This window comes from Marmota flaviventris, chromosome 9, assembly GCF_047511675.1.
Source record: "Marmota flaviventris isolate mMarFla1 chromosome 9, mMarFla1.hap1, whole genome shotgun sequence".
In the NCBI taxonomy this organism is placed as follows: domain Eukaryota; kingdom Metazoa; phylum Chordata; class Mammalia; order Rodentia; family Sciuridae; genus Marmota; species Marmota flaviventris.
The window spans coordinates 8,651,032-8,663,740 of record NC_092506.1 but is presented as its reverse complement, the minus strand read 5'-3'; the positions used below and the strand labels follow the sequence as shown (position 1 = coordinate 8,663,740).

General features: G+C 41.1%; 1 protein-coding gene across 2 annotated transcripts in view; it reads left to right on the top strand.

Moving 5' to 3' along the window:
• Rtn3 (reticulon 3) overlaps nucleotides 1-12,709 on the top strand; it is a 63,495-nt gene that overhangs the window by 47,361 nt on the left and 3,425 nt on the right. For both annotated transcript variants that reach the window (XM_027944132.3, XM_071616090.1), the window contains exons 2-3: nucleotides 9,138-9,345; nucleotides 11,792-11,930. In XM_027944132.3, the coding sequence (XP_027799933.1) occupies nucleotides 9,138-9,345; nucleotides 11,792-11,930 (347 nt within the window). The remainder of the gene's footprint in view (nucleotides 1-9,137; nucleotides 9,346-11,791; nucleotides 11,931-12,709) is intronic.

Below are 12,709 nucleotides of genomic sequence, written 5' to 3'. Positions count from 1 at the left end.
GCTAAGGCAGGAGGATCACTTGAGCCCAGAGTTCAAGGCCAGCCTGGGCAACATAGTGAGACCCCATTTCTTTAAAAGAAAGGGGAAGGGCATGTGGAGGGCTTAGCTCCTTGGAAGAGCACTTGCCTAGCACATGCAAGGCTCTGGGGGTTCCATCCCCAGGCCCTAAAAAACTAAAAAGGAATAAAGGAAAAGAAACACTATACCCAGGAGCTGGGTTGTGGTTCAGTGGTAGAGCACTTGTCTAGCACATGTGAGGCACTGGGTTTGATCCTCAACACAAGAAAAAAAGAAAGAGAGGGAGGGAAGGGAGGAAGGAAGGAAGAAAGAAAGGTGTTGTGTCTATCTATAACTAAAAATATTTTAATTACTTTTTTTAAATTAAAAATAAAAAAAAAAAAACATGTATTCATTACCAGTTACTTCCCATTTCCTACCATCCCAGGCCCAGATAACCATGAATCTACTTTCTGTCCATAAAACACCAAAGCACACATGAAAGATGTGCCAGATCATCAGGAGAAATTTTTTTGTGGGAATATAAAAATGTTCCGTGGTTCTAATCATTCCGTGTCCTTACCATTATGTCCTTTTTTATGTACTATAGTCATCCTAGTGGGTTCTCTTGATTTTGGTATGCATTTCTCTTAATGATCTGGCGCATCTTTCATGGCTTTTTGGCCATTTGTATGGCCTTCCCTGCCTTCTTTTGGACTTCACTGCCTCTGCAGCTATCTTGTCCCTGTTTGTGTCTGCACATAAGCTTGCTTTGGTGTTTTCTCCATCTAATCTGTCCCTTAGCTCCGAATGCCTCTACTTCCACAGCCATACTTGCGCAGCGTTTTTTCTCATACTGCCTCCACGTCTTCACCAATAATCTGCTCCAGCTGCCTCTAGTCGTTAATGTTCCCACCACTCTGTCCAGGTCACCAATATCTCCATATTGCCGATTTCAAGGTGACTTTTTTCTTATTCATCCTCAGCAGAATTAGCCAGTTTCTATGTCCTCTTCTTCAAAGATACTCCTTTCTGCTTCTGTGATTCACACTGTCCTAATGGTCCCCTGCCTCGGTTACCAAAAGCTCGTTCCTTGTCCCTGGTGTCAACCACAGTTTTGAGAAAAAAGAAAAGGTTTTATTGCTTTGCTAGCAAAGGAGAAACGCAGGGGACTCCTGTCCCAGAGGCTGTGATTCCATCAGGGGAAACAGGAGGGTATTTATTTATTTATTTATTATTTTTTAGATATTGATGGACCTTTATTTATTTGTATGCAGTGCTGAGAATCGAACCTAGTGCCTCACACATTCTAGGCAAGTGCTCTACCACTGAGCCACAACTCCAGTTCCAACAGGAGGTGGTTTTTTTGTTTTGTTTTTTTTTAAAGAGAGAGTGAGAGAGGAGAGAGAGAGAGAGAATTTTAATATTTATTTTTTAGTTATCGGCAGATACAACATCTTTGTTTTGTATGTGGTGCTGAGGATCGAACCCGGGCTGCACGCATGCCAGGCGAGCGCGCTACCACTTGAGCCACATCCCCAGCCCCCAACAGGAGGTTTTTAAAGAGGCAAATCGAAGCCTATATTCCAAGCATTCTCTTTTGGAGTTGTAATTCATTTGTTAGTTTGGGAAACCATCGTTTCTGAGATCTTCTGTGACATCCCCAAATCTGAATTACTTCCTTCCTGTGGTGGGTGTGTACTCAAGGACAGATAACTCTGTTTAGGATGGGAGGAAAGATAATCCTGTTTCCCCAAATTAGGGAGGACAGGGAGAGAGGAAGAGAAAGAAACATGTTCATTTTAAAAATAAGTTGCAGGGCTGGGGATGTGGCTCAAGGGGTAGCGCGCTCGCCTGGCATGCGTGCGGCCCAGGTTCGATCCTCAGCACCACATACAAACAAAGATGTTGTGTCCGCCGGAAACTAAAAAATAAATAAATATATATATATATATATATATATATATATATATATATATATATATATATATATATATATAAGTTGCAGTGGCAGAGCAGCAAGGGCTATATTCAGAGCATAAAATGGACCACTGTTAACACCTCCTGGGTATTTACTCAGTTTCCTCTCACTAGTTGCACTTCTACTTGGCTACTAGATATTGGAATACCTCAGAATCGATCTGGCCCACCTTCTGTATCGGTACTGGGTAACAACATCCATTCCCATGACTTCTAAATTGTGTGCTATGACTTTCAAACGTGTATCTCCAGCTCAGACTTGCCTGTGTGTTCCACAATGATGAATCTGCCCACCTTGCTTAGTAATGGGTATCTCCATCCCTCCATCCCAAAGGTAGTACTCCCTGCCCTTCATTCTTCTTCATATCAGTAAATAATACCACAGCCATCCATTTTGCTCAGACTGGGATCTAGATGTCATTCATACTCCTTCTCCCCTACCGTTTGTCCCCACCACATTCAATCCCATCCCCAAGTTCTGGTTTCAAAATATAGCTCAGATCTTCCCTCTCATCCTGACACTCCCTATCTATTCCTGGCACACAATTCCTAAACTGTTTAGAATTTCCACGATAGTTTCTTATTGAGATTATACTGGGAGAAACTGAGGGGTTTTTGTTTTGTTTTTAGTACCTGGCATTGCACCTAGGGTGCTTTACCACTGGGCTATCTCCCCAACCCTTTTTATTTTTCATTTTGACACAGGGTCTCACTAAGTTGCTTAGGGCTCAGCCTCCCAAGTCACTGGGATTACAGGTATGCACCACCATGCCCAGCAGAAACTGAGTTTAAATTTGGTTTTTCTCATTATCGTCACACCATCCTAACCTAAATGACCACATGTTTCTCATTTACACTTCCATAATAGCCTCCAGGTCTCCCTGCTTTCACTTGTGCTCCATCCCAATCCATTTTTCTGTATAACAGCAAATAATAGCAAGTGTTTCTCTTTAAAAAAAAAAAAAAAAAAGTTACGGGTCTGGGGTTATATGTAGCTCAGCGGTGGAACGCTTGCCTAGCAACGTGCGAGGTCCTGGGTTCGATCCTCAGCACCACATAAAGATAAATAAAATAAAGGTATTGTGTCCAACTACAACTAAAAAATAAAAATATTTTTTTAAAAAGAGTACATCATGTTATTGCCCTGCTTGATTTTTTTCCTTCCTTTGGAATGGGGTTTGAACCCAAGGCCTTGAACATGCTGGGCAAATGTTCACCACTGAGCTGTATCCCCAGGCCTTGCTTGCCGTTTTTAGTGGGACCAAGCTTCTTAACCTTCGTGTTCTCTGGAAGTGTTCTGTGATCCAGCCAGTCTCCCTTTCCCTAACTATTACCTGGGTAGGAGGTAGGGGTTTACCTGTATTAAGACTTTGATTCAGCACAAGTGGGGTCCTTAGCAAACATGACAGCAAAGAATTTCATCATGTGTGCCAGCCAGAGATACAGATTCATTTATTTCAGAAAGCAGACACATTCCAAGGAGAATGGGCTGTCTCAAGAGAGAAGTGTTTTGGGGTAAAGCAAGAAATGCACATTGAAGGGAGAATGCAGGCCATCTCAATAGTGAGAAGCTTTTGGAGTAAAACAAGGAATACTCATGTGAGGGAGAATGCTGGCCATCTCTAGAGGAGAGACTCCAACCAGAGCATCTGGCGTGTTAATATTTATAGAGGGACAGTAGCTACAAGCAGGACTAGAGTTGAAATCAGGGCAAAGTTATAGTCTTATATCAGCTCTCCCTGTGCTTGAGCATTTACCTCACATCGTGTTACTGTTTGTGGGCAAGGTTGTGGGCTGAGGACATGGGCTGTATTACCCAAGGTTGCTCGAGATGCTTGTTTTGCATTTTAGAGGTTCGTGAATATTTATTGCCTGCATTCTAAAGGTTTATGGGTAGTTCTCTTTTGAGACTCAGTTTATTATTTTTTTCTGTATCCCTAAATTCCTGTTTTAAAACCATCTAGCTGACCTTTCCTAAACAAGTCCAAATACCACTCTGCCAGCAGTCCTTGTGGGTGTTCCCTGCCCTGGAATATTCCTCCCCTGGGTTTTTGCATTCAACTCTTTCCCACCTTTGTATCTCACCTGTAGTGTCCAGTCTGCAGAGAGGCTTTTCCTGATTGCCTTCCTGCACACATTCTTCTCAGTAAAGTTCAGTGGGCCAGGCACAGTGCTAGACACCTATAATCCCAGCCATTCAGAAACTGAGACAGGAGGATCACAAATTTTATGCCAGCCTCAGCAATTTAGTAAGGCCCTAAGCAACTTAGCAATACCATCTCAAAAGGTCTGTGGATGTAGTTCAGTGGTAAAGTACCCAGTGCCAAAAAAAAAAAAACCACCCACATAGCCCATAGGTTTATATTCTGTGATCCACTCTTATAGGGGGACACTTTCTCTCTCTTTTTTTTTTTAAATATTCATTTTTCAGTTTTAGGTGGATGCAATTTTTTTATATATTTATTTTTTAGTTGTAGTTGGACATTATACCTTTATTTATTTATTTTTATGTGGTACTGAGGATCGAACCCAGGGCCCCGCACTTGCTAGGCAGAGTGCTCCACCACTGAGCCACAACCCCAGCCCAATACAATATCTTTATTTTATTTTTATGTGGTGCTGAGGATCAGACCCAGTGCCTCTCACATGCTAGGCAAGCGCTCTACCATTTGAGCCACAAGCCCAGCCCCAACATTTTCATTATATATATTTCCTTTCTTCCCCTGTGGAATGTAAGTAAAGATCTTGTTTGCCTTATTCACAGCTGTGACTCCTAGCACGTGCCCAGCACATAATGGGTACTTAATAAAACGCATGAAAGAAGAATAGAGTGGAAATGGAAAGAAAGAAAACTCTTTTAGGAATCTTCTGTTTTAAAGTACTATACTGAGGCAGAAAGAACACATGAATGAAAATAGAAAAGAATGAAGAGAAATTTTCATGGAAACAAACCATTACTACCTTTTCCTGGTGTCCTGTTTATGAAATGAATACGAGGTCTAGTGACCTCACATTTTAAAACTTGACGCCTACCTTATTTCTCACCTTTTTTCCTTGTATTATTCATTCTCGTCTTTCCCAAAAGTTTCCAAACATCACGCCAGTTCCCTTTCTTTGGTATTCTGTACTCAGGATCCCTGGTCTCTGTGCTTGATAGATTGAGTATAAGGGGTCATTCTCGGGAAACAGATCGGTTGTGTTTATGCTGTCTTTCGGTCACTAGCTGGCCCATGTTTAAGCACTCAGTAATGGATATGAAGAGGCCTCTACAGATATAATTTAAGTGACAAGTGCTAAAGAAAAAGCTGGGTAATGGGATAGAGAGTTGAGAGAGAAGGGGATGTTAGACAAGGTGGGCAGTCATACTGAGCCAGCACCTGAATAAAGAAAGAGCAAGCCATGAGCTGTAATGCATCCGGGCCTTCTTTTCCAAGCTCTTGGTTCCCTGTCAATCAGGATGCTCCCTCTGGTCCAGGGCTTTCTGTACTGTGGTGCATGTACTGCAGGCCCCTAGAGGGCACTAGCCATGTGTTGTCATTGTAGGTTTGACCATCTTATCATAGGGTTCCAGCAGATGGCAGTAAAGTTCATAAGACAGGGTGACATTTTCAACTTAACACAAAGGTAGGAATTTCTAATTTGCTTTTAGGCTATTTATCGCCTTGTCCTTCTCTGGTACATCAAGGTCCTTTTCTCTCTGGGCCTCAGCATTATCCTCTTATTTTTTTTTTCTCTTTCAAATATTCAGATTTACAGAAGAACTGCAAGCGGTGTACAAAAAGCCCCCATGTGACCTTGACAGGCGCTAGCTCACCAGTTATTAACATTTGGCCACCTGTGCTTTTTTTGCTCCCTTCTTCTCTATAGTTCTGGTTTGTTTGTTTTGTTTTGTTTTTTCTGGACCATTTTGGAGTTTTGCAAGCTTCCTGCTTCTTTACTCTGAATACCCTGGAGGGTATTTCCTTGAAACAAAAACTTTTGTTATTTGTTTTACATAATCATTGTACACTTAACCACATTTAGGAAATTTAGCATTGGTTCAGTGCTTTTCATTCACAAATTCTGTCCTTGTCCTACTGATACCTTCATAGCTATTTTGACTTCCTTTTCCAAGTCCAGTGTAGGATCATACTTGGCATTTACATATTGTTTTGTGTCTTTACTCTCCTTTAATCTGAAGGTTCTTCTTTCTCTTTCACAGCATTAATCCTTTTGTAGACTATAGGTCAGTTGTTTTTTTTTTTTTTAATAAGTTTTATTTATTTTTATTGTTTAATTTTCGGCAGACACAATATCTTTGTGTGTATGTGGTGCTGAGGATCGAACCCGGGCCGCACGCATACCAGGCGAGCGCGCTACTGCTTGAGCCACATCCCCAGCCCTAGGTCAGTTGTTTTGAGACTGTCTTGCTTGGTATTCTCTCTCTAGATTCAAGTTGTGTGTTTGGGGCAGGAATATCACAGAAGTACTGTTCTATCCTTCTCAGTGCATTGCATCCAGAGAAGCACATGAAATCACTTTGTTCTACTACTGGTGGCCTTGAGCCTCTAAGCATTCCATGTTGAAACGCTCTTGTAGCAGGTGAACTCTGACCACTAGCAGATTCTCCCACTTGATATTTGCCCTCTTACTTGGCCAGTGTTCTGTTAGGCTTCCTCTGCAGTCTCAGTTCAGTCATATGAGCCGGAATTGTCTCCCAGATTTCAACCTGCTCTGCAGCACTACTACCTATGATTAGACTTCCCATCAGTAATTATAACGCCCCTTTCATCTCCTCATGAGTCACCTCCCCTGGCCAGAATCTCTGAACCAGTGCTCATTTCTTCTATACAATCAGCATCTTTAAATATATATATATATTTTTTTTTCTTTTAGTTGTGGTTGGACACAATACCTTTATTTTATCTATTAAATATATGGTGCTGAAGATCGAACCCAGCCCCCCGGCCCCGCACATGCTAGGCGAGCGCTCTACCGCTGAGCCACAACCCCAGCCCCCCAATCAGCATCTTTTTAATAATGTTCTTGATTTTGAGTTGTACTCATATTAAGTTTGGGCAAAATTAGGCTTGAGAGAAATGTTTTCAGAGAGTATTGGAGCTGAACATGGGGAAGGAGTAGATGTCATTGGTCAGCTCAGGTTCATTTGATCTCAAATCACAGTCTTTCATGCTAATTGTATTTGATTGCAGTTAAAGTTTAAATGTTTACTGCATGTCAGTTACAGTGCAGAGCATTCTCCCGGCACTAACCTATCCTTGAAGCAACTCTAGGAAATAGATGTCATTTTATTTGTTTTACAATTGAGAATATGCAGTCTTAAACAGGTTTAAGTAATATGGTTGGAAATTACTAACACTGAAATTCTTGTCTATCTCCAAAAGTCTTGCTCTTTTTTTAAACAGAGTAGATGGGAGGAAAGTCACTGTAGGGCTACTACTTAAGTGTCAGCCTTTTACAGAGCCTAGATTGGAAGTAGTTACCAGCCTGCCATCCAGTTTGAGGTGTTTTAAAGTACAAGAACTTAGATTCTTCCAGTTTTTAGATTCCCAACCATAAGATCTGGTTGCCTGGGATTGTCCAGGTTTATAGCTATTTCCTCGACACGACAATTAAATTACCCCACTTGCTTTTAAAAGTATTATGGTTTGGCCATGCACCTGTAGTCCCAACTGATTAGAAGGCTGAGACAGAGAGATTACTCGAGTCCAGGAATTCAGAGCCAACCTAAGCAACATAAGGAGGCCCTGTCTCTTAAAAAGAGAGTGGCACATGCCTATAATCCCAGCAGCTCAGGAGACTGAGGCAGGAGGATCACAAGTTCAAGGGCAGCATTAGCAACTTCTCAAGATGTGTCTGAAATAAAAAGGACAGGATGTAATTCATTGGTAGAGCACCCCAGATTCAATCCTCAGTACCAAAAAAAAAAAAAAAAAGTAAAATTAGGGCTAAGGGTGTAACTTGAGGCAAGATTGCTTGTCTCATGTGCTCAAGGCCCTGGGTTCAATCCCCAGCACCACAAAAGATGGGGGGTAAATTTTATATATATATGTGTGTGTGTGTGTGTGTGTGTATGTATGTATTATATATATGTAGTAGTCTGAATAATTATATTGTCCCAAACTCATTGTCCTTCCTGAAACCTCTTCAGATTAACACAGACTTGTGTTTCATTGTAACACTAATTGAGATTGGTCTGTTTTTATCACCAACGTTTTTTTGCCCCTACCCTAATTATACATTTCTGGTTAGCTTTGTAGGCGTTATCAGTTGGTTTTGACTAGAATTTGCCATGTTGTCCAGTCTGGCTTCAAATTCCTAGGCTCAGGTGATCACCTTTCCTTAGCTTCCATAGTGCTAGAACCACAGACGCCCACACCAACCTTGTTTGCTTCATTTAGTCAACAGTTACCAAAATTTTGCCAGCCTCACTCTGGTTTTTGTTTGTTTGTTTTTTGTTTTGTTTTTGTTTTTGGTGGTGCTGGGAATCAAACCCAGGTCCTTGTGCATGCAAGGCAAGCACTCTGCCAACTGAGCTATATCCCCAGCCCTGGCATCCTTTTTATGGATGTGTGTATATATGTCAGTAAGTACCAAGGTTGAACTCAAGGACGCCTTACCATTGAGCAGCATCTCCACCCCTTTCTGTTTTTTATTTTGAGACAGGGCCTTACTTAGTTGCCAAGGCTAGCCTTGAACTTGCAATCTTCCTGCCTCATCGTCCCAAGTCACTGGGATTACAGGTGTACACCACTGTGCCCAGTTCTATTATCCTTTCTGCCAAAACATTTAAGGTCAATGAGACTTTACATTAGTGGACTTGAGCAGCTAAAATAAATTCTTTTAGGGGCTGGGGATGTGGCTCAAGTGGTAGCGCGCTCGCCTGGCATGTGTGTGGCCCGGGTTCGATCCTCAGCACCACATACAAACAAAGATGTTGTGTCGGCCGAAAACTAAAAAATAAATATTAAAATTCTCTCTCTCTCTCTCTCTCTCTCTCTCTCAAAAAAAAAATATATATATATATATATATTTTTTTTTTTTTAAATAAATTCTTTTAAGTGTCAGATTCTCTATGCTAGTGGGACACCCCACAGGTGCGCAGAGCTCATCCAGAGCAGTTCCTGCTTCTGCAACTCACATTCCCTTTCTCTTGGCAGTGCACGATCTGATTTTCTGGCGAGATGTGAAGAAGACTGGGTTTGTCTTTGGCACCACACTGATCATGCTGCTGTCCCTGGCAGCCTTCAGTGTCATCAGTGTGGTTTCTTACCTCATCCTGGCCCTTCTCTCTGTCACCATCAGCTTCAGAGTCTACAAGTCTGTCATCCAAGCTGTACAGAAATCAGAAGAAGGCCATCCATTCAAGTGAGTTGAAGTATCACACACAATATTCCACATTTCAGTGGAGGGGTTTGCTGAGACTGGTCCAGTCTGAAAATTGGACCTAAATAAAAAGCAAGAAATATAGGGTTTCATGGAGCTGACTGGTGACATTATTCATCTCCTAGAGACTATGATTACCCTAAGAAGTGGCCCAAACCGGTTTTTTACACACTAAAGGCTTACACTTTAAGATCAAAGAGGACTAAACCCTGAGCATGACGGCAAGTGCAGCACACCGAGAGCTGTGCTCATTCATGCGGTCGCTCTTGCCTATGAGCCTCCCATATGACACAATATCTTTATTTTATTTATTTATTTTTATGTGGTGGTGAGGATCGAACCCAGTGCCTCACACATGCAAGGCAAGCGCTCTACCACTGAGCTACAACCCCAGCCCCCATGTGGATGAATCTTGAAATGGCTTTGAAATCTTAACTGGACCTGTGTTCTTGGTGGCATCCATATCTCTCATTTGGTTTTAATAATCCGAGAATCAAGTTGGTAGGTCATGCATTTCTAGGATCCAGTTTCTAGCTTTTCTGATTGTGCTGTCACTTTAACAGATCTTTTCTTCTTGAAATTCTTAACCCATAAAAACATAAACACTAGCAAATGACAGTTTTTTAAAAAGCCCTTTTCTCATAGAGGAAGAAGCCCTGCTATGACCTCACCACTGCAGCTGAACGCCTTCTGGCCACCATGCTGTGCATATACTTTCCTTCTGTAAAAGAAGAAAAAACTTAAGTCAAGTGCCATTAAAATTTTCTTGCCAATTAATTTTAATAAGTCAGTAGCACAGAATGAATGTGTGAATAAATTTTACTGCTATGCAACATGCTCTGATATCTTAAGGGAGTATTGTTCTTTTCTGCATGACACTTGTAGATATAAAAAAAATATGTTTTATGGGCTGAGGTTATGGCTCAGCAGTAGAGCACTCCCCTAGCATGTGCAAGGCCCTGGGTTCAATCCTCAGCACCGTATAAAAATAAATAAATAAAGATATTGTGTCTAAAAAAATATTTAAAAAATGTTTCATGAAATTTTATTAATTACAATACCTAATTTTTAAAACTCTTACACATAATTGTAAGTATTTTCTTAATAAATAGGAAGGGAAAAAAGCCTATTACTCTTCCATTTTCCCCATGACTAGGGGGCTCCTAAAGGTAGTAAAAGTGGCCTCACCTTTCCTGACATCCCAGCATGTAGCAGAATGTCTGGTATGCAAGAGGCATGCAGTCAGTATTGAGGGAATGAACGGGTAATGAGCGCATGGTTACATCTCAGTCCTGTAGTATCTGGGGACAGAACCCTGGACTTTTTTCTAAGGTTTTCAGCTCTGTCAAATTTATTATTTTTTAAACAAATATTTTAAATGCCTTCTTTATCATTCTGAATGAAATTCATAGATAATGTGATCTAGCTTCAAATGTAGTTTCAAAACAGATCAATTATAAAAATGTGAAACATAGACATATTACTTCATTATAAACGACTATCAGCCGATATTTAGTTGCTTGAATATGACCATACCCAGTAGCATAGTGGAGTTGGATTCTTGCACCTACCTCTGTAATCACTAGTGCAGATGTGATTTTCCAAAATGGGAAACAAATCATAAACGGAGTATGGTTTTAGGGCCTAGGGCTATAGCTCAGTGGCAGATCACTTGCCTAAAACATGTGACAGTAGTGTAGTTTTAGAAAACTCAGGATTTTTTTTTTTTAATTATAAACTTCTTATGGCATTCAATCCTCACAATAATCTTGTGATTTATTATTATTATTTTTAATATATATTTTTACTTGTTGATGGGCCTTTTATTTATTTATTTGGTTTTGGTACTGAGGATTGAACTCTAAGGCACTCAAACACTGAGCCACATCCCCAGCCCTATTTTGTATTTTATTTAGAGACAGGGTCTCACCAAGTTGCTTATTAGCCCCTTGCTTTTCCTGAGGCTGGCTTTGAACTCATGATCCTCCTGCCTCAGCTTCCTGAGCCGCTGGGATTATAGGCGTGCGCCACTGCACCTGCCTTATTCATTTATTTATATGCAGTGCTGAGAATTGAACCCAGTGTCTCCCACATGTTAGGCAAGTGCTCTACCACTGAGCCATATGTTACGGCCATTTAATTATAAATGGATTCACCTTTTTTTGAATATTCATTGAGGGAATCAAATTTACATAGAACATAGGACAATTCTTCACTGTGTATGACTGCCCCATACTTTGCAGACATCTGGCATCTTTGTCTCTGCCCACTAAATGATGATATTGTTTTCACCCCATGATAGCAAAAAATATGCCAGAGATTTCTAAAATGCACCCTAGAGGCCACTTTAACCCTCAAGAACTGCTGTGCTGACAGAGAATGCTCCCTCTTATTTCAAACATGTGACCGTTGTTTCTTCCTCTGAAAGAGCCTACCTGGATGTGGACATTACACTGTCCTCAGAAGCTTTCCATAATTACATGAATGCTGCCATGGTGCATGTCAACAAGGCCCTAAAACTCATCATTCGTCTCTTTCTGGTGGAAGATCTGGTCGACTCCTTGAAGGTTAGTTGCTTCTGCAGTTTTTGGTGGTGAAACTAAGAAAAATCAGGGTCTGGATTTTGATTCAGAGGGAAAATGGTGCATAGGGTTTTATCAGACAAAAACAAACATATGCTTAGCTCAGTCATCTTGTGAAAATGAAGGTAGTAGTCAGTAGAGAAAGCTGTCACCAAGGGCTAGGGAGATTAGTTCAGTATCAAGAGCTCTTGTGCAGGGCCCTGGGTTCAATCCCCAGTATTGCAAGCAAAAAAAAAAAAAGTATTGTTGATGTCATTGTTAAACATAAAAAAAATAAGTTATACAGATATCATGAGCTGGGCATGGTGGCACACACCTGTAATCCCAGTGGCTCAGAAGGCTGAGACAGGAGGATCAAGAGTTCAAGGCCAGCCTCAGCCACTTGGCAAGGCTTTAAGCATCTCTGTCTCAAAATAAAAAGGTGTGGGGATGTGGTTCAGTGGTAGAGCACCCCTGGGTTCAATCCCCACTACCAAAAAAAAAAAAAAAAAATCATGAGAAGCTGTCACCTCCTATTAGAGAATGAACATCAGATTATCTGGTAATAAACTGGTGCGGTGACACATGCCAGTAATCCCAGCAGTTTGGGAGGCTGAGGCAGGAAGATTGCCTCAGCAACAGCAATGCACTAAGCAATTCAGTGAGACCCTGTCTCTAAATAAAATACAAAATAAGGCTGGGGTGTGGCTCAGCAGTTGAGTGCCCTTAAATTCAATCTCTGGTACCCCCCAAAAAAGAATATCTGATAATAGAATCAGCAGTGG